Below are 23,447 nucleotides of genomic sequence, written 5' to 3' on the forward strand. Positions count from 1 at the left end.
AGCAAGCTCTATCCCTGCACCTATCCTCTGTCCAGGCCCCCAAGCGTGCAGAGGCCAGAAACCAGAGAACCGAGGGCTAATCCACCAGCCAGAGGACCTCGGAGCACGTGCCAATCAACCTGTACAGCAAAGGAGTGACCCATACAACAGCAAACCTGATCCGTACATGCCGCCATCCATGGAAGAGGGGCAAGCTCTATCCCTGCACCTATCCTCTGTCCAGGCCCCCAGGCATGCAGAGGCCAGAAACCAGAGAAAGAGGGCTAATCCACCAGCTAGAGGACCTCAGAGCACATGCCAATCAGCCTGTACAGCAAAGGAGTGACCCATACAACAGCAAACTTGATCCGTACAGCCATAAATGAGGCGGTACCACAACAAAAGCGACCTTGGAAAGTGTGAAACTATCCGTACAACAGCTTAAGCAGGTCTATACTGCATTTAATGAACCGCACAGCACCTAGAACGGATTCATACTGTAATTAATGCATCCGTACAGTCATAAATGCACCCGTACAGCAGCTAGAAGGCACCTTGGGATATATGCCGAGAGAGAGAGAAGCACAAGCGCCGTACAATGAAGGAATGACCCAAACATTGGGTGTAGGGAGGAGTTAAAGGGATTGTGCCACGTGGCACATTTGCCCCCACCTTCATTAAAGTCCTAACCCCCTACAACCAATGACACACTTAAAAACTCTAACCCACCTTACCAATGACACATTGGTTTCCCTTGGGCCCAACAATTAGACCCCTCTTGACCTTGCCTTGGCCTAGCACTTGGGCCTAGTGATTTCACCTAGGCATAGGATGCAGTCCTAGGGACTTCTCGGAAGTATCACTTCCCTTAGGCTAGTCCCCCAAGCCAAAGGTAGTCACGGTTACCAAATTCACATCCCCATGACATTGGCAATCATCAAGCTTGTGATCCAAAGCATCCATGTAAAAGACTGCTCAAACGTTTTGAACTAGTTGATGGAACAAAAAGCGACATGCGGCGCCTATAAGCAGTGAATTCTGTTTGCCTAATGGTTTCCTTTGCCTCAAAAAGTCCTTCAGTATATAGATACCATGCTTAAAGCATGATTAAAATATCATTGCAAATGTTACCCTTCCTATGCTGGACCAATGCAGCCTTTTGGTAAACATAGTAGCCTTTTTCTAGGTGCAGTAGAGTTGAAAAGTCCCAAAAGAAAAGTCTTAGACATAGCCAAATTGATTTACTACACACAACTTTAACAGAGATTTGCACTAGTAAGAAGTGTGAAAACATGTCTAAAGAGTGACATAGCACCCCACAATCTGACAACCTAGCCAAAACGGTAAATATTTCTCCTAATGAGTCTCATGGAAAATATTCTTAAGATTCAAAGGAATGATTGACTTGCAGGAAGGCCGATAGACAGTCAAGTCTACTAGACAAACTTCAACACACGAGCACCCTCTTTCTAGATGGTTTACTCTTACAACATCTGAAATTCCTCCAACAATATAGAATTTCACACCACGTAAGGATATATTGATAGCTTTACAAGAAGATTCGGCCTACAAAGATATACTCTAATATTTTTTACACAAACACACTTTTTTTTTTCTGTGAAATCCATATTTGTTTATATTACAAGAAGCAGTTCCCAAAGTGGGAACATGTCATTACAAACATCAGAAGACTTCAATATAAGACAAGTAGACAGAGGAATCTATCTGACGTGCACTCAGACCAGCATAAAAAGATACACACACACTTTTTTTTTTTGGGTGAAATCCATTTGTCATTATTAAAAAAAGCAATCCCAAATAAAAAAGGGACAGCTAGTTACAAACATTAAAAGATCTCATTATATGACAAGAAGGCAAGATAGTCAAGTTCCCGCCCTGAAGACAATCATAAAATGATTGCCAGAGAGAAGCGCGGAAGTAGTGATATATAACAATGGGGGGGTCACCAAAGACCCAATAATTGTGATCCTTCCATAGGGTCGAGAGTGCCCAGTAGCAAACCCGGTAAAAGAACAAATCATATCCCTATCTCTAAGGATGAAAGCCAAACAACCAAAAAAGCTTTGCCGAAGCAAGCACTCCAAAAACGAGCCTGAAGCCTTAGCTGCAAGAGAAGTAAGAAATCCCTAGATACAGGGCGATGCCAGAACAGATGAGGCACAGACTCCCGCAAAGACTAACAACATCGGCAAGTGGTAGGAGCAATATGACAATGAGCTAGAAGCTGTCCAACGTGAAGCGAAAACTGCCAGAAGATAACCTTTTGCCGTAGCGGAAGCTTTAAATATGCTGCAACCTTTTCCTCCACCAGCAAGTGGAGCGTGCCATGGGCCAAATGTGAGAATTGGGGAGAGAGAGAGCAAGAGAGGGAGCTGAGAGCTGAAAGCTTGAGAGCTTAGTTGCAATAGAAGAGTGTGAGAGTACAACTGAAAGAGTGAGAGATAAGGTTTTATCCTAGTGACAAAACCTTAGTAGTCACTAACCATAGTTAGTGGACTAACTGCGGTTAGGGGGAAAAACCTCTTAAAGAGGAAAAAGTGCCCCTAACTAGCTTATTAAATTACATTGGTCACTGCTGAATTATATCTATAATTCTAACACCCCCCTTATATCTATAATTCTAACACCCCCCTGCAGTACCAATGTCATGTACAAGGATGATTAATCACCAAACGGATATAAGTTCAGGGCACTGCGAAATGCCTCAAACTTCACGTGGTAGTGCTTTGGTAAAAATATGTGCAACATTGTCATGTGTGGACACAAAGATCATACTGATCTCTCATGCATGCAACTTCTCTTTGACGTAGTGATAGTGAGCCTCAATGTGCTTCGTGCGAGCATGAAACACTGGATTCTTTGCTACTGCAATGGCACTCTGACTATCAGTGAGAATTGGAGAAGGACCCTCCAATGACAGATGAAGATCAGCAAATAGACGTCGCAGCCAGACACATTCAACTGTTGCTGTGAAAGCTGCCCTATACTCAGCTTCACATGATGAGGTAGCCACTATAGATTGTTTCTTGCTCAGCCAAGAAATGCAAGCTTTACCCAAAAAGAAACAATTGCCACTAGTGGATTGCCCAGTGTCATAATCACCAGCCCAATCTCAATCACTGTAGGCATGCATCTGCAAGTCACCCCCCTAGGAAATAACAAGCCAAAAGACTTCGTGCCCTGCAAATAACGGAAGATGCGCTTAACTGCCTGCCAATGCATAGTTTTTGGGCTGTGCATATACCTGCTCACCTGAGATCATGCAAACTGAATATCAGATCTAGTGTTGCAGAGATAAATGAGGCATCCAACAGCCTGACTGTAAGATGTGGCATCAATTGATTCTCCTGCATCATGCATTGTGAGTTTCAGCCCCGGCTCCATGGGAGTGGCTATGGGCTTACAATCATGCATGTTAAATCTGTCCAAGAGTTTCTGCACATACTTGGACTGAGACATAACAATGCCACGTCTCTCTTGAGAGAACTGGATCCCCAAATAAAAGTGAAGCAGCCCCAAATCTGACATGTCAAAGGTGGTCTGCAAATCAGCTTTGAAATCTGCAATATTATCTTCATTGGAAGCTGTGAGCAGTAAGTCATCGACATAAAGAATGATGACTAAAATTTCCCCCCCATCCTTCTTGATGTAGAGGGTGCTCTCAGTAAGACTATTATGCAGCCCCTTGCTGGTCAAAAAGGCATGAATCTTGGCATACCATGCACGAGGGGCCTGTTTCAGCCCGTACAAAGCTTTATTTAGCTTGCATACATGAAGTGCATTTGCTGTAATTTCAAAGCCTGGAGGTTGTTTGACATAAACCTCTTCCAACAAGTCTCCATTTAGGAAGGCTGTTTTAATGTCCAACTGATGAACATTCCACTCAAAATGTGCAGCCATTGCAATAACAGATCGGATGGTGGTCATCCAGGATGTAGGAGCAAAAGTCTCCTTATAATCTATGCCCTTTTTTTGAGCATAGCCTTTGGCAACCAGCCTTGCCTTGTATCTGTCAATGGAGCCATCTGGCTTCCGTTTCACCTTGAAAACCCAGCGTGTACCAATGGCATGTTTACCTGGTGGCAAGTCTACGACATCCCAAGTTTGATTTTTCTTAATGGACTGCAACTCATCGTGCATGGCATTCATCCAATGCACGTTGTCCTTTGCTTCTTCGAATGTTGCAGGCTGCTCCTCATCGAGAAGAGTACCTGCATATGCTGATTCCACTGAATTAGCACCTTCCATGTGCCATACTGCACTGCGAGTCCTGCCAGGTAATGGAGCATCAATTTTGCTCTCCCTGAGAGTCTGTAACAGCCAGCGTGTACCAATGGCATGTTTACCTGGTGGCAAGTCTACGACATCCCAAGTCTGATTTTTCTTAATGGACTGCAACTCATCGTGCATGGCATTCATCCAATGCACGTTGTCCTTTGCTTCTTTGAATGTTGCAGGCTGCTCCTCATCGAGAAGAGTACCTGCATATGCTGATTCCACTGAATTAGCACCTTCCATGTGCCATACTGCACTGCGAGTCCTGCCAGGTAATGGAGCATCAATTTTGCTCTCCCTGAGAGTCTGTAACAGCCAGTTTGGGACTGTTTTTGCTGCATGTATGTCTGCAATTTCTTGCTGAACCACCTGTTCCACTGCCTGTGGAGGTGGCAAGACATCATGTGGCTGAACTGGAGCATCGGGAGGTGGCTGTAAATTCTGATTTGCATCAGAAATATCAGCAGGGGAACCCAAGGCAATGGGTAGCAACCCCTCAAAAACATCCTCTAAATAAGAAGGCATATGAAATTCAGCCTGAGTGTGAGCTGAATTTTCTGCAAATATCACATCTCTACTGACAATGATCTTGCGTGTAGCAAGATTGTAGAGATGGTACCCCTTGCTTTATGCACTGTACCCAACAAATATGCACTTAATTGCCTTACCTCACAACTTATGCCGAAATTCAACTGGCACATGAGCATATGCAAGGCATCCAAAGACACGGAAATGATCCACTGAAGGCTTTCTCCCATTCCAGACTTCATAGGGAGTTTTTGTTTTCAAAGCCTTAGTGGGAGCCCGATTTAAGATGTAGTTGGCACACATTAGACCTTCAAACCAGAATTTGTGAGGCATGTGTTTGCTTTTCAGCATACATTTGTCCATCTCCATAAGAGTTCTATTTTTCCTCTCAGCTTTGCCATTTTGCTGAGGGGTCAGCCTCATTGTGAGCTGATGCACAATACCCTTGCCTTTCAGAAAAGCATCAAAATCTGCAGACAAGTATTCCCCACCTCTATCTGTGCGCAATGTCTGTATCTCGAGTCCAGTTTCATTTTCAACCATGGCTGAAAAGTGTTTGAACACCATGAACACTTCTGATTTGCGCTTCAGCCCAAAGACCCAAGTGAAATTGGAGTAATCATCAATAAAAGTGACAAAGCAGAGATGACCACCCAATGATGGAGTCCTCATGGGACCACAGACATCACTGTGTATAAGCTGTAATTTTCGGACAGCTTTAACTGAACCATTCTTTTTTAAGGGAAATCTATGCATCTTGCCTAAAATGCACCCTTCACAAGCACGTGGAGGAGGTATCTCAAGAGGTGGCAATGCATCAACCATAGAGTGCTTCTGAAGTGTCATCAAGCTGTTGTAATGGATGTGGCCATACCTGGCATGCCATAACTTTGCATTCTGCATGGCAGCAGTAGGAATAGAAACTGCAAGAGCATGGGCTGCTCTTTTCTCAAAAAGATCAAGCTGAAAAAGCCCACGCAGCAGAGTACCAGATAATCTCAAAGCATAATCATTTTCCCTGTCTCGGACAGCACATTTGTCATCCTCAAAGATAACCTGAAATCCAGCCCTGTTAAGAGTGGACACTGAAAGGAAATTCTTGGTGATACCAGGCACATACAAGACATCTGAAAGTCTGAAAACTAAGCCATCAATGGCAGTAAGCTCAACTTCTCCTGTACCACGTACCGAATATGACGAGTTGTTGGCACAAGTGACTTTCTTACCAACGGGAGGTGGATGCAAGGAAGTAAAGAGACACTTTCTAGAAGTGATATGTTTGGAGGCACCACTGTCAAAATACCAAGTATTCAGTGTTTCATTGACACTGAAAGCTAATGCATCCGTAGAAGGGTCATAACTGCAAGTCAAAAAGGCATATGTATCATCATTACAAGTGGCTGTACTATCCCGAGCATCTGGAGCAGCCAGCCTAGAATCTAAAATGCAAGATAAAAAGGCATAATCCAGTCCAACAAAGTTGGCTGCAGCATCCCCACTGTCAAATGCATGAGGAGCTGAATCTGAAACAGCCATACCGGATCTGTTTTTCTTCTCTTTTGCAAGCCTTTTCCTGCATTCTGCAATGTGATGACCTGGCTTTTTGCAGTAATGACAAAAACCCTTCTTCTTGGGCTTACTTGCATCATTCTTAGCCTTTTGTGAAGGCTGTCCTGACCCACTGGAAGGCTGATTTACTGATGTCTTTGCCTGCGCCTTTGTTTTTTACTTGAACTTTGAGAGCATAGCCTGTTCACCTGCACGTGAAGCCAAGTTTTTCCTGGTTTGCTCTTCCTAAAGCAGAAGTCCTATCAACTCATGAAAAGTGAGAGGATTTGCAACCCCCCTCAATGATAAGTTCAGCGAGGTATGAAAGCTGAGATAAGACTCAAGAAGAGAATTCAGAGTGGTGGTAATCATCTCTGAATCAAGAATAATCTCATCAATGTTCAATAATTGCTCTCTGAGATCCTGTAGCTTTGTGAGGTGGACTGATATAGAGTCACCCTCTTCCATATGTGTATTACTTAACTCTCTTTTCAAGAAAGATACCCTTGCATCATTCCGGGCTGCATACATGCTTTCTAAGATATCCCACGCTGCCTTCGAGGTCTTACACGACCGGATATGCGGAATGATAAATCTTTTCACTGAAAGAGAGATGCATGACAAAGCTAAGGCATCCTGTGAATCCCATCTCTTCTGCTCTGGAGTAGTGGCTATAGCTGCACCAACAACTTGTCCTGCAGCTGCACCCTGTGCACGACATCTTCCACCTCCTTGCTAGGGAGGGGTATTAGGTGCTATACCTGCTGGTCGGATCTCACCCCCATTCACATAATCCCATAAATTGCGAGAAATCAGAATATTGCGTACCATAAAACTCCAGAGGGAGTAGTTGGTACCATCCAACTTGTCTTCCTGTAAAAGAACCGAACTGAAAATCATTCTGATTTTGTTGGGCCATATCTGAGAAAGAGATTTTAGCATATACAAAGCTGAATTCCCTTACTGGGAATGAAATGCACAACTCCCCAAAAAACACAGCCAAGCACTGGCTGTAAATGCAACTCAGATTTCTGCACTTGCACTGTCAGAAATCTGTCCAAGCATCAAAAACTCTCCAGAATCTGCCAAAAGTGCTGCAAAACACTTCAAGAAAGGCAGTATGAACTGAAATCTCCAAAATTGCTCTCCCAACACAAAAGCTGGGCCCAAAATAGGCCTGAAATTGCAACCAAAAGGGGGCAAATTGATCAAAAGCCCCAAATGTTGCAAGAATTGCGCTCTGTCAGCAAAAGCCCCGAATTTCACTGCAAAAGTACAATGTAATCACAAAATCCCCAAATTTCTACAAGAAATTGTACTGCAAAACTGAAAGGCCCAAATTTTGATCTTGAAATTGCAACCAGAAAGGGGCAAAAGCACAGGAAGCCCCAAATTTTGCAATTTCAGCAGAAAGCCCGAAATTTTTGGACTAAACCTGTGAATCTGCCTGCAATGTCTGCTTCACAAGCAACTATGAACCCAAAAATACCCAAATGACTACAAAAGACTGCTAATGTCTGCACAAATACCACCAGATCTACTGGTACGATGATTGTACGACAGAGTACGGATGAGCAGGTACAGATCTACCACACGTGCGGATGAGCAGGTACTGATGTACGGACAAGCAGATCCGGGATGTACGACGAAGTACAGGTCTACGGCGCAGATACATATGGCGAACTGCACGGAAGCAGGACCGTACGGCGAACTGTACGGACTAGTTGCATGAGCTGTACGTTATACGGGAGTTCCCTACAGGGCAACTATACGGCAACAAGATTGCATGTGTGCTGGTACGGGCATCAGCGCAGGTACGTACGGGCACCACAGTACGGACAGCGACTGTTGTACGGCGTGCAGTACAGAAGTTGTACGGCGAATGTACAAAACGATAAGGAAGCGCACGTACGGACGACGAACTGTAGGTTCGAGCAGGTGCGGCAAGACTGTACAGAATCAATAGGTACGGACAATCACGATCAGTACAGACAGCGCAGGTACGGAAGATCAGTACAGACAGCGAGCGATTGGAGCAGGGAGATGTTGGGCTAGAGCTGGAGGCAGAGAGCAGGAGCTGAAGGGAGCAGGGAGCACAGAGCTCTTGACCCTGCTCTGATGCCAAATGTGAGAATTGGGGAGAGAGAGAGCAAGAGAGGGAGCTGAGAGCTTAGTTGCAATAGAAGAGTGTGAGAGTACAACTGAAAGAGTGTGAGATAAGGTTTTGTCCTAGTGACAAAACCTTAGTAGTCACTAACCATAGTTAGTGAACTAACTGCGGTTAGGGGAAAAAACCTCTTAAAGAGGGAAAAGTGCCCCTAACTAGCTTATTAAATTACATTGGTCACTGCTGAATTATATCTATAATTCTAACACCAAATACGATTGGCATGTGGAGCAACCCAAGGAGAAGGTAACAATACCTTATACACAGATGCAACCTTGATATTTGCCAATGGCAACGCAAGGCGCACAATATCATCTGATTGAAGCACCAACGTCGGCAAGTGGCAGGAGCAATATGACAATGAGCTAGAAGCTGTCCAACGTGAACCACCCCAAGCGAAAACCGCCAAAAGATAACCTTTTGCCGTAGCAGAAGCTTTAAATATGCTGCAATCTTTTCCTCCACCAGCAAGTGGAACGTGCCATGGACCAAATACGATTGGCATGTGGAGCAACCCAGGGAGAAAGTTACAATACCTTATACACAGATGCAACCTTGATATTTGCCAACGGCAACGCAAGGCGCACAGTATCATCTGATTGAAGCACCCAATCATTGAGACGGTCAGAGATCTCAAGCCAAGGGACCGGCTGAAATCATGAAGCATGAGAGATAATATATGCCATAAAGGTCTATGATGCAGTCCCAATGCATACTTTCGGGTCGCTTCAAGAAAAGAGATCACTATACCAGCATCATCCAACACATCATCCACAGTGTATATCCCTTTAGAAGAAAGAAAATGGGAGCATCTAGACTCTTGGAGTACCAATGGGACGCGCGACGCGAGCACACACACACACACTCTTTTTTTTGTAAAAAAAATTTTGCATTAAGAAAGCATTTACATTCATAGCTGTCCCAAAGTGGGACAGCTACTACTCATATCTCAACACACACACACACACACACACCTTTGTAAGACTATAATATATCCAAGTGTACAAATTCAGATTTTTGTTGTTCTAAAGTCCACACACACACACCCTTTTTTTTTTTTTTGGGGGGGGGGGGGGTTGAAATCCAGTTCTATTTATATTACAATTTGCAGCCCCATAAAAGAAGGGAGAAGCAATGAAAAGGTCATTATACACACACACACACACACACACCCCTTTGTAAGACTAGAACATATCCAATCATACAAATTCAGATTTTGTTGTTCTAAAGTCCAAACTTCTACATTGAAATAAAAGAGAAAACGAAAGAGGAAAAAAATGAGCTAACAATTTTTTTTGAAAAGCTAACGGTGGACATACCTAGCAAGCCAAGCAATCCTTATGTGATCATCGGTGCCCAAGCATAAGCAGCTATACTGGGTTTCTAGAGGTATATTATAACTATACAAGAAGATTCAGCCTACAAAGATCGACTCTAATATTTAGGGACCCATCATGAGGCCCACCTCGTCTATCTTCCAAAGTCCCTATGCTCTACAGTATCATAATGATTATACAAAGCAATTCTAGCGAGAATCTTGTTGCCTATCTTTTTCCTATGAGGAAAATTCCTCTTGCCTTTAGCAATCATCCCCCCAAGAAATTGGACACAGCTCACACACAGGACATATTCAGCAACCATAGCAGCGCAAAACAGTATCAAGGGTAATGTTGGACCTACAAAAGGTAGCCTCCAACATTTAAGGTCCCATCATGAAGCTTGACGTCCTGTGTCTTCCACATCCCTGTATTTTCTACGCTATCATTACAATTATTTAATAAAAAGTCTTCTTGACTTTCCCATTGGCCCCCAAGTAATTGGATATAGCTCAGACAGGACATAATTCTGACAATTACTTAATCAAAAGCCGTGTGGACTTTATCATTGGCTGCCTTATCCATTGGCCCCTGCAACCTACAAAAGACAGCCTCTAATATTTAAGGTTTCATCATAAGGCTTGAACTCCTGCATCTTCCAAATCCATATATTCTGTACATTATCATTACGACTCTTGACTTTACCATGGGCCGGCCCCCTGAGTAATTGGATATAGCTCACAGACAAGACACATTAATTAAGCAAAAGTCTTCTTGACTTTATCGCCCCCCGAGTCATTGGATTCACAGACAGGACATAATCAGCAACCATAGCAGGGGAAACAGTATCAAGGATAAATGTTGGCGACCATGCAAAAAGAAATCATCTGACATTCGGAAATCTCTGCTGTAACCCAAAAAACAGCTGCCAGTTTCGCCTAATTCACCCTTCTATGATACCAACCATAAAGGCAAGAGCCTCCTTTGACAATAGATTGATAACTTTGATTTCAATCGTTATGATTCAGAAAGCATCAACCATGGTATCAAACTTACTATAGCCATGAGAGGCAAGATCACAGCACAGAGCACTGTATGCAGTTCTACAAGCCCATAAGCCATGAGAAACTATGACCACTGGGAGACGTCCCTCCTCACAATTATCATGCGATGGCAGAATAAGGCTTCCGACGGATGCATGTATTACCGCTTCTGGCCACATACATGAGTGGACAATACCTGCAAAGCAAAAAAACAACATCATGACGCGTAATCTAAAAGCATCGAACGAAGGTTTGATTGCCAACTCCATCCTGGGGACATAACAGGCCTGTAATCTTATTATAACAACAAATTTACGCTCCGTGCCACTCACATTTGAAAAAATCAAGTCAGCCACTGCTAGATTTCAGAAGTGGTTAATTATGCAGAAGCGTTTAGCTCTGTTGAAAATGCAGATACAACACTGTTCTACAAAGCTCTTTACAATACGCTTCGACGTGAGACCAGCGCTCTCAGCGGCAATGTTGGGGTGGTAGAGAATAGTACGCAGGCTCATAATTATATGGTTTTAAGAATAAGAAATGAGACTTGTTGTGGAGCACGCGGCCCATCGGAAAGCAACAATCGAACATATGGGTGAGAAGGCAAGCAGATAAAGCTAAGGAGACGATTCACCTGCCAGAACCCATATAGCAATGCGGTTCAAGAATGACGATGGAGGAATAAGCTTAGAAAGATAACCCCAGGTATACATAATGTTTGGCATCCATTGGGGAGAGCTGGACCAGCTGCGGGGGCAATTCAAGGTCTGGGAAGTGGGGTAAAAGATACGCATAAGGGGGGCGCCCTGGGCGTCGGCGAGCATAACGAAATCAGGGCTGTTTTGCTGAGTTGCGGGAGCAGCGGTGGCGAGACCTCCATGAACGCCCTCAGTGCGTCTGAGCTCAAAATCTGCAAATGCAACTGCATAAGGACCTAGAGGCTTGGGCAGGCCCATGGTGGCATTCAATTGTGAGCAAATTATTTGTACTGGTAAAGAGCTTGGAGGTGGCTCTGTGTGTGTGTGTGTATTATTCTGCTCGAATACTGCTCCTGCAGATTCCAGAATGCTTGCTTGCTTGGTTGCTTGCTTGCTTGTGAAGCTGTGAGCTCGTTCTTTGAAAGAAAGGTACCGTTATTGCTCTTTAAACATCCCACCCAAAAGTTGGCAGAACCACATCACCTGCCTGCCATGCTATTCAATGCACGCACGCTTCATCTCTCTACCTAGTAGCAGCTCTCTCATGTAATATATATTAGCTTCATCTTTCTTAAACCATCTCCATTTCATCTAACCACCATGTGCAATCTCATAAATTTGAAAACTTTGGAGGAACGTTCCTTGGATGATTTAGCCCAACACCGGAAGAAGGAAGAACCCGTCCAGAGAAAGCAACAAGCAGCAAACAAAGAGAGGATGAAGGTGGGGACCCCGAGGATGAGGCAAGTAATGTTAAAATCTAAAACCAGTATTTTGTGAGTGGCTTCATGTTGTAGTTTGAGGAATATTTGTTCAAGGAGCTCTAAGAATACCTTTATTCCAATTGAAGGGGGTGTGTATATGTTCAGAATTATATATTTGTGGCTATTCTTAGATATATGTGCCTCGGTAATTTCCACTCTGCCTTGTGCGTACTTATAAGACTCGTGTACTGTTATAAAATTTGCTCAGAAGAATGCATGAGCCGGAGGAGAAGGAGTGGGATACTGTTGCGTACTGCATTGGGTTTCTTGCAAGCAAATGACATCAGCCCCCGTGAAATTTCGTGTTCCTTGTATGTCGAGTTTGTATTTGGTGAAAGATCTTGTGTTTAATGATTGAACAACCATGTTCAATTTTTGGGAGACGACGTTCATTTCTCTTAAAGTCATCGAGGATTTCCAATTTTTGAGCAAAACCATCCGAGCATTTGAGCAAATTGAATCATAATAAAGTTTTTTGTGTCAAAGTTTATGAAAACAATCCATGTGTATGCACCCTTTTGTGAATAAAGGGGTCATATTGCTTAAGAAAAGAAATGGATATCCTCATTTCTGACTAAACAAGTTTTCTAACTCTTGAATTGCATGAAATGAGGCCATGATTATGAAACCCTTTTGTAAATGAAGGGTCCATATTGGTCAATAAAAGAAGTGGTTATCCTTGTAAACTAATATACCACAACAACCAATAATCAAAAAACAAATCAAGTTGCTAGACCCCTTTTTTTATTAAAAGGGATGTATAGTCCCAAAAAAAAAGAAAATTATGTTCGACCTTAGCAAAATGCAGTATTCTGTATCTTTGTTACACTAGCCCAATTTTAAGTCAAAATATTTTCCACTCATAGTTTTCTAATTTTTCTATATTGACAAGTTTAATATGTTTGCAACCTACATCATTACAAATGAAGATATGATTTATCACATAAAAGACATGTTCAAAGTTTTGTGATTATAAAATCATCCTACAAGGTGTCCCATCACAATTATCAAGTATCAAGTACAAAAATAAACCCAAAGTTTCCATAAGGAGAAATGAAAACAAAAATACTATTTTGGTGGTTCAAAATCTCCATGGTAAAAAGTATTATTATAATAGTTCTTTCAAATTTTGTTCAACATCATGAAGGTGTGCAGTCTCCAAAAACGAGGCCTTAAGGCATGCAGGATTATGCTGTGAACATCTCTTTTGTACTCAAGTTAGCTTGGTGACCAAAAATATTATCTTTGCTATCCATACTTCGAAGTAACATGTAAATAATATAGCCCAATTTTAAGTCAAATACTCACAATATTTTCCATTTTGCTATTTATTGTATATTCCAATACATGTTCATATTATTTCAAATAAGTTTTCAACCTATGTAATTGAAAATGAAGACATGATTTATTACATAGAAGACATGTATTACATAGAAGACATGTTCAAACCTTTGTGATGTAAAATCATCCTTCAAAATGCCCTACCACAATTATCAAGTGGATAATAATTAGCACACTATCCTTATGGTTCAAATTCCTCATGGCAAAAATGATTATTATAGTCGTCCTTCATGAAGCTCACTACATGCAAGACAATGCTTGGAAAATCAAGCTTGGTGAACAAACATATTATTATTTATATCCAATCCAAGGTACAAAAGGAAATGTAACAAATATAGCCAAATTTTAAGTCTTACACTCATAGTTTGGTATTTTGCTACTAGTTGTGTTGAGTTCATATTATTTCAAATAAGTTTCCAACCTACATCACTGCAAATGAAGACATGATTTATCACATAAAAGACATATTAAAAGTTTTATGATTATAGAATCATACTACAAAGCGTCTTGCCACAATTATCACAAGTAGAGAAACAAACCAAAAATTTACACAAGGAGAAATGCAAAAGACTCCAAAAACATTATTATTGTGGTTCAAAATCTTCATGGAAAAAAGGATTATTATAAATATCTTTTCATTTTGTATTCATCATCATGAAGGTTCAATATTCAAAAAAATACTATTTTGTGGTTCAAATTCCTCATAGCCCTTCCATTTTCAGTTGACCATCATGAAGGTGGAGTCTCAAAAAACTAAACCTCAAGGCATGCAGGACAATGCGTGGAAGATCTCTTTTTTACTCAAGGTGGCTTGGTGAACAAACGTATTATTTTTGCTATCCAATCCAAGGTATGAAAGGAAGATGTAATAAATATGTTTGCGTGAAATATAGGCATTTAATTTGCATGATCGTCCAATGAAGTCTTCACAATTGCAAGAAGGAAATGGAGAAATGTCAATCTTGTATTCAATACCTTTTTGCATTGATCCTTCTATAGAAACAATGAACTTAGCATGCTCCATGGCCTTCACGATTGTTGCATCCTTAACAATGCATTTCATGACCAATGACCTCTGAATTCTATTTTTCGTTTCTTTGGAGATTTTGTTTCGCCATCTGATTGCTTTGCCATCTCAACGCCGAGGTCTATCTTCATGCAATACTATTGTTTCATCATGGGCTTGAATTGGTGAAGCACAACTTCCACCCACCATTGGAGTTGATACTCCTAATATGACAAACCCTGAGCTTGTCAACCTGGCAATCTCTACACTAGTCAAGGATGTTCCTGATTGAACCTTCCACCTTCCTGGTGATGGTCCTGGAATACATGTAATGCTAGTTGATGGCTTCCACGTGTGGTTTACATCATTTCCACAAAACCAAATCATTTGGGAGCACACTCCAATTGCTGTTTGAATCCTCCCAAAAAATGATGGTGCAACAACTCCACGTCGGTTTTCACGATCCTTTATATTAACAAGCTTTGCTACATTATCCTCCTTGTCCAAGCCAAAGCCTGGCAACAGACTTGGCTTGTTGCAGGAACTCTTCGCAATGCCCAATTTGCATCATGCACTTCATATTCTTGCACACTCTTGGAATCATCATCCTCAAAACTCTATGTTGCAAATTTAGTACTAGATTTGGGAGACATGGAGTATCTATTCCTATTTGCGTAACTGTACTCAGGGCGGTAACTATCATCCTCACATATGTTTGAAGGCATTGACTTTGTCCTTTTCCTTTGCACAGTTTTGTCATCTCCATCATTAAAACATGCTTCAGATGGTGTTAAATTACATGGCGCAGTGAAACAGAAACTGAACAAAGAATAGAGAGTACACAGCAAACTGGAGACGAACAAATTTTCCTTCAATACTTGATGTAGTACAGATGATGGCTCCGTCCACCCGTGCACTCCCATAGTGAAGCTTAGATGGCGATCTAAATAGATACTAGGTGAGGAGCTACTAGTTGGAATATCTGATTTGATCTCAACTGATCTGATGCAATGGACTGGGAAGGTCGCCTTTTTATAACTATGAGGGCTGTAGTCGGATCAACGTAGTCGGTGCAGTAGACCAGTCAACCTAGGAATATTCAAGGATTATTTCCTATACCGTCCATGGAATATTCAGGAAATATTTCCTATACCCTAGTGACAGCAAGGGGCTCCCACACAATCACCTTTCTACCATCAACGGTATCATTTATAGACCTCATCTGACTTGCAAGTCAGGATCCATCCAGTGTCCTGAGCTCACACATGGCTTCTCCTCATATGGGGGCCTTACAACTTGAGCACCTTGGACCACTGATGGTTACCAGGAGGGTGGGGCATTAAGCATATCTAACAAGTGGAACACCCATTTCCTTTCCAACATTACTTATTATATCAACCATTGTTTTGGCACTAATGTCAATCTGGGATTTTGAAGATCTTCTTTTTTTAAAGGTCTCTAGACTCGACCGACTTCTAATGAACTGGCCCTTCAAAAAAGATGTGTATCTAGAACTTTGTAGAATTGCATTTGAGAGGTCACTGATAGAGGCATTGTAGAGACCAACATATTTGACATGGTTCAATCCAGCCCTCCAACTACCATGGATAGACTCTGATGGATTTGTTTGAGGTATCAAGTACTTCTCATTATCTAACATACTCTCCAAAGCAAGCATTGTAGAGATATTGTAATGGCAAAATTACATTATTAACATGATTTAAAAAAATTCTAGAGAAATAAAAAACCAACCTCTATAATGTATTGGCCCCAATGGGAAATCCTAGCATGCCACCATGCAAACCAAGTTTCAAGCCATGGCAAGTCTGAATCACTTGCATGGCCTGCATTCCACCATGCCCTTAGGCTTCTGATTTCGACTTCTGCAGCTTGCTCTATAGAGACATCCTTCCAGCGTCTACATCAAATTTTAAATTCCTCTTGGCTGCCAACTTTTATACATGCCTTTGCATGGGAATGAAGACTTTGCTCCCAATGGAAAAGGCAAGATTGCTCTTTCCCTTCCATTACATTGTCAGGGCCACCATTGAAAGTGGCACGTACAACTCTCCAGTTGGCTTGGGCCTCATCTGCCATGAACCCTTTGAATTCAGCATGGTCAAACCCTTCTGAAACCATTACTTTGTTGAGACTATCCCAAAATAGAATGATGCATCTTCCACCTTGAAGTCACAAGTTGCAATTGTTTGCAACTCTTGGATAAAAGGATTATACACATGACAAGCCATGGTAGTCCAATCTTTCATTCTCTTTACAAAATCAAACAACACCCAGCAATGACCTAGTTCTCCCCCAGGTCTCATTTTATTTACTAAGTCAACCTCTAAACTAGAACCTTGGGTAGACATTTTAAATACATGACACCTACTGAATGAACTATGTTGCAATTGTCCACGAAACATTACACTTTGGAAATAATTATATCTACAATGTCTTTTCAAGTATAAAATTCCATGTAGCCCATCTGACACAAGTCGAGAGTCACGTCAACCCATCTTGATAATCTATACACAGACTAAAAATTGGTCAATAACATAATTTAATAAACCAATGCAATGACAAATAGTATGGTAATTACCTTATTTTGTCGAGCAAAGGTTCACATTGTTTTAGCAAATCTTGTAGCTCAATATCCGACATCTTAATCCCATCTTGCACTTTTTTAGACAATAAAGTTTCCATAATAATGTATTGGACAATTATATTTTGTATCCCTTTAGGGCATACAGCACCACCATCCCTCACCATTTCAGAAACTTTGGTTTTGATGGCATCCTTTACTCTCCTAGTCAAACCATATCCAACGGGATGATTATGATGGCCATGGTGTATGACTGCACGAGTAAGATTCACACCATCTCTACATTATGGCATGCAAAGTAAAATTTCACAGTAGCATCTTTGCAAAGATTGTGCTATTTCTTCGAGGCTGTGTGTTTCCCATTTCTATATCATTTGCAATTGTTTTGCCAATCGTTCCTCTTTCATGTGCTTGGGCCTTGCTAGCTTCATCCATAGAGCTTAAAAGAAGAGGCTCAACTCCCGCTCGTCTTTGAATCTCTTTTTCATCAATGGTGACTTTATGCATTCTTCCATCTGGGCCGTCATATACCATAAAGATTGGGTTTGTACCATAGCCCCAGGCCACAGAGTTTTTACCAGGCAGTGCATTAGATTGTTCTAAACCTTCAATCTTTAGGCCTGCTTTCTCGAGCATCTCCAACTGAAGAGGAGTTTTCATCCTATGCTTATCGTTTTTTTCATCGTGGGGGCTGTGTGCTTGGTCCTCTTTTGCCTCCATGCCCAGGCTGAGAGAGGATCGGAGGTGCGAGCGATAGAGAAATCAGGCGGAGGAGGCCTCGTGATGAAGAGAAAGGCATTAAATCGAAATCTCTTCTAATTCTCACAGGAGCCACAACTAGTTGGGCACTTAACAAAATCGCACTTGGATCAGCGTAAAACACTGTGCATTCATGTCAGATGCTCTTTAGATTGACGCACTGAAAATCGACATGCTTCTTGTGTGTTGGTGCAAGGTTCAGCCTCTGTGACATCAGAACCTGCTTCAACGTTCCCTGAGTGAAAGGCAAAAGATAGAGAGTAGCCACCATGTTCAAGGAAGTGAGCGTGGAGCATAAGCGTCAAGGGACAGAGAGCATTTGTCAACATAGAACATGGTGACAGACATAAGAGCTTGGATCACGTAACTGGCTTGCGAGGTAGTAGAAAAGGGCCTTCTACCAAAAAGCAAAGAAACCATGCATTCAATACCCTTGCTTTTCAAGTCCACTGGTTTTGCAAAAAGTAACTAAGAGTGCTTTAGATTGCTTTTTAGAAGAAGGCGCTTCTCAAGAGAGAATGCACAATAGACAATGAACCTCTCAAGATGGAAATGCAGAAATGCACTGGCTTTAATTTTGACCAGTCTCTTGATTTATCTAGGTCATGTTCAATGCAAGTTAGACAAAGAAAATACAGTTGCATTTGGATACTTTCTAGTTTGTTTTCTGCTTATTGCCAGAATCTGGTAGTTTTGTCTTTATAGTTTACTTTTTTGTTGCTCACTCTTTAAGGTCTGATGTGGATAAAAGCTTTAATAGTTGCTGCTTTCTCTTTTTTTTTTTCTAACGACATGGCAAAATCTACTACTTTATATTCAAGGTTCACGAAAGAGACAACATTTGGTTGAGCTACCGAAGCTGTTTTACTTTTGGGTTGTTTAGGTTAGTCTTTCTATAACCTTTGTGGGAGTCAGAATTATGTCATCTTCCCTGACTTGCTGGTAGCATTACCTTTCCTTGAAATGCCTTTTTGACAAGAACTTGTGTTATCTTGGCCAATTGTTGTAAACAAAACAAATATGTGCATAGTTGTAAGTTCTGAAAGAAAACTAAAGTGGAGGCCTTCTAGATTGAAGTGCCTTCTGCATGTACAGGAGCCTTGACAGAGATGGTAGAGGAGTGTTGTTTATTCTATGCCATGCAAGGGCTTCTTTTTCCTTGATTTTTTTAAATGTATATTTGTCACATTGGCAGGATGGTAAAACTACAAAAATCTAAGAGGAGGGGGAGAGGTAGAAGAGCATAAAGAGGAGGTAGGAGAGGTGGAAGGACAAGTAGCAAGAGAAGCTTGCAAGTAGAATCTTCACCAAATTTAGACATTCAAAAAGAGGTGAAAGTTGGAGTTGAAGAGCACAAGGAGATGGAAGACTTTGAAGTAAGTACTGTAACTGTGGAGGAATCTTCTAAGAAGAGAAAGAAAGAGGATAAATAATTGGATGAGGAATTTGAGCAAGAGTTTCCTGCTGCACTTGATATTGGCAAGGGGAAGGATGTTATTGAATCTCTTGCAATCAATCCTGGAAAGATTGCTCCCTCGATCCCATTATGTCATTTTGTTGTAAACACGAGAGTGAGAGGTCTATGGACTGATATGGATAGCCTAAAGCAAGCTCTAAAGATTGAAAATATATTCAGCAGAAGGGAATGTTTATTTTATCTACAACACTTCCGGATGGTGTTTCACAAGAGATGACAGATGAACTTCAGCAATCATGGGATTCTTGTTGGAGGGATGTAAATGCAGAGTTTGAGGCACAGATTGTTGACGATGCTAATTGGCCATTTTTATCTCGAAATATGTTTTTTATGTGGGAGGGGAATCATCGTACTGTTGCATGGATGTCTCTAATTGAAGAGAAATTCAAGATAGCAAAGGCAAGGCATATTCGAGTTTTAGCAAGTTTTATTACTCCAGATAAAGAAACAAAAATGAAGCTAATAGCTACTCTTCAAAGGTTCAATGTGTAAGTGCGAGTTAGGAGAGGTTTCTTGCTTATATGTATTACCTTTTTTCAAGCTTTTAAGGATTTTGTGAACAATTCTTAATATGCTTGAAACTATATTTTTTTCATTTTTCAGCCTCAATGAGAGCAATTATTAAAACAAATCTCAAGGATTATTTATACAACACAAAGACAATGTGTTCGTGTGCTAAAATGAGTACTTATCACTTTTTTTAGAGGAAGAAAAAAAGCCACTTGAAAAGCATAGGGCAAATGAAAGCAGTAAAGGATCAAGTACTTGGTATCCCTTGACATCTCTGATGCTAGGGAGAATGGTATTTGCAGTAAGTTTCATACCATTTGTCTTGTATGTCTTTTGAATTAAAACTAACTAATTCATTGTACTCATTCATTTCTATGGAATATATTTCAACCACTATACAAGCAAGATTATAAGGCAAAGCTAAAGGAACTTCAACCAAATTTGAGTGTTGCTAATATGGAGAAAGCACTTAAAAGTATTTAAAAGGATGTGAATCTTAAGTTTGGTTGAAAAATGATCAAGGTAAGGTTTATTTAATGATTCTTAACATAAAGTTGATTTTTTAACATCTTCAAGTGTTTTTTGAGATCGAGAAAGAACTCATAATATTAAAAAAGGATGTGAATATGATGTTTGTTTAAAAATGATCAAGGTATGGGATATGCATGTATTGTATGATTAGAAAATACAGTTGAGTGTGATGATTGCATGTATTGTTTATATGTAGATTCTGTCTATTGTCAAACCAACAAATGGAGAAGATTGGTTTAATATATTGTGGAGCCTCCCATTTGATAATAAATCATCCATTGTCACATTGGAAAAGTTGTATAACATCTCCACTGCAAAAGTCTCAAAGGAGACACAACTGGCAACCCTCAAAATCTTAGGGTCAGATTCAAATTTGAGAACCAGTTATGGAATGCCAAAAGCTAATAGAGAATTCATAAAGTGGATGGCGAAAAAGGCATGGATGGATCAGTTGCTTTGTGACTCTATGTGGCTACTCTCTTAGGTCTTGGTTGCTAGTCAACGAGCTAGCTTTGTGCTTCCTCAAGATCCTAGGTTGAGAGAGTATTGGGTAGCACGTTTTAAGCAAAAAGATAACTCAAAATTTGTAGGTTTTAAGACCTTCTATTTGAAGGGGGATTTCAAATATTTGCCACACTTACCGTCAAACCTTGATTTCTCATGAACATTGATGGATGGGAATGAATAGCTCCCATTCCATCCACTAAAAGCCCATGGCCAGTCATAGTATGCAAACAAGGAAATATAAGGTCTTGTTTTCCTCTCTTTAAAAAGATAAAGAGGTAGAAATAAGGCCAAAATGTTACATTGGTCACCTTGCCCCTCTTCCTCATTTATTAATTAGACAATATCTTCCCCATATTTTTCTTTGGAAAAGACCAACAAAGTGACTCTTGGGGTAATTGTGTTCACATGTATGCCTTTCATGTGTTTGTCGTACTACTTGGTCGAGCTCATGTAAAAAATGTGAATTTCATTGTGAACACTTTGATTGTAGTCTTTTATCCCAATATCCAATGACTTTCACATGCCTTTCTACCATGTTGAAGCAACATATTCTCTCTCTCTCTCTCTCTCTCTCTCTCTCTCTCTCTCTCTCTCTCAGATCAATAGTTATGTCTTTATCAATAATTACAATTGTAGAGGGGACATGACATTGCATTATCCATAGCAAAAAATTTGGTAATCCAACAAGAAAGAAAATAAATTTTCACCTCTACCAATGTCTCCTTCCCATTGTAATTACTACCAAATACCAATCTTTATTGTTTCCACCCTTGCAATGTTTGTTGGTTTATGAGAGCTATGATTATAACAAACATCTAGATGAGAACTGTAAGGTGGTGAAGCAAGGCAAATTTTTACGTTCAATTACTAATATCTCTTCGCTTCGTCGATTCACGGGCACAATTCACAGGCATTCGCATCCGATTTTCCTCCCAGCCTCTCTCATGGATTGCATGCACACTATAGATACGTAATTCATTCACTTCATGCCTATCCACAAGCCCACAAATCCCTAGATGGTTCCATCCTGCCACATATCATCATTTTAGACCTTTAGCTTGGTACACCATTTACCCCTCTCTTGGGGCACAATTAAAACATTTGCCCCTTGGCATTCTTACACATTTAGGTACATCTAGGCCTGAGCACTTAGAATCACCTAGTCGATGCCAATACACCCTCACCTAGGACCTTCCCTTGACCATTTTATTTACGCACATAAAATATTACAAAAGTCGGTCATCTAAGGGAAAATTCCCACCGATCTTTCCGAGGTCATGCTATCTCGGCTAGAGCATAACATTCCTTCCCTCTTCAAGCATCAGCGTCCTCGATGATGAAATTTGGGAACACTCTGCGTAACCGGTATACAGATTCCCAGGTAGCTTTTGATAGAGGTAGACCATGCCATGCAACCAACACCATGGGTATCTTCCGATTACGCACTTGCATTGTTCCTTGGTCCAGAATTCCTGTTGATTTGCGTCTTGCATTATCCTCTCTCTCTTGAAACAAAACAACACCTTCGATTAGTGAGTCACCCTTATGTAAAAATTTCTTCAAACGAGAAACATGAAACACTAGGTGCACCTTATAACCCTATGGAAATTCTAATTTATAGGCTACCTTGCCTATTCTTTTTAGAATTAACCATGGCCCACAATATCGAGGTGATAACTTAGCACACTCTCCTGCAGTCAAAGACTTAGAGTGCGAAGGAACTCTGAAAAAAACTTTTTCTCCTTCCTTAAATTCTCTAGTGGATCAGTTTTCATCCGCATACGCCTTAGCTCTATCCATAGCTTAGCGGATGTTAACTCTCGCAAGTGCTAGCATCTCCCGCATCTGAACCACAAAGTTCGCGGCACTAGGCACTTTCTAAGGTATTCTAACTATAGTTGGATTCGTTGGTCTATAACCATAGTTCAGCTCAAATGGACTGAACCCTGTAGAGGAATGTTTTCTATCATTGTAGGTAAACTCCAACAATGGCAACCACTTGTCCCATGTTTGTTGTCTCAATGACACATATGCTCTAAGCATATCTGTCATTGAGGCAACATATCCTCTAAAATTTGGTTGATTCTTTCCATTTGACCATCCGTTTCTGGATGATCCCCACTACTCATTCCCAACTCAGTCCTTAGTGTCTCAAATACCGCAGTCCAAAAATGACCGGTAAATTTGACATCTCTATCTGACACTATGGATTTGGGTAATCCATGCAGATGAAATATATGTCCAATAAACAAATCCGCAACTTGCGGGGCACTAACAGATTCTCTAGTTGGAATGAAGTGAGCCATCTTGATAAGACGATCAACCTCCACAAGGATAGAATCATATCCACCTTGCGTCATAGGTAGCCCTATAAT

At 41.0% G+C, this 23,447-nt stretch overlaps 1 protein-coding gene across 1 annotated transcript in view; it reads right to left on the reverse strand.

Annotated features, from left to right (window-relative positions):
• LOC147882214 (uncharacterized) overlaps window positions 1–12,078 on the reverse strand; it is a 74,553-nt gene extending 62,475 nt beyond the window's left edge. The window contains exons 1-2 of the mRNA XM_087401826.1: window positions 11,512–12,078; window positions 10,891–11,073 (exon numbers count right to left, since the gene is read on the reverse strand). Coding sequence (XP_087257952.1) covers window positions 10,891–11,073; window positions 11,512–11,833 — 505 coding nt within the window. The 5' untranslated portion in view covers window positions 11,834–12,078. The remainder of the gene's footprint in view (window positions 1–10,890; window positions 11,074–11,511) is intronic.
• Between the last annotated feature and the right edge of the window lie 11,369 nt (window positions 12,079–23,447).

Source organism: Dipteris shenzhenensis, chromosome 30 (genome assembly GCF_047967505.1).
Source record: "Dipteris shenzhenensis isolate YYH24624 ecotype China chromosome 30, Dip_SZ_1.0, whole genome shotgun sequence".
NCBI lineage: Eukaryota > Viridiplantae > Streptophyta > Polypodiopsida > Gleicheniales > Dipteridaceae > Dipteris > Dipteris shenzhenensis.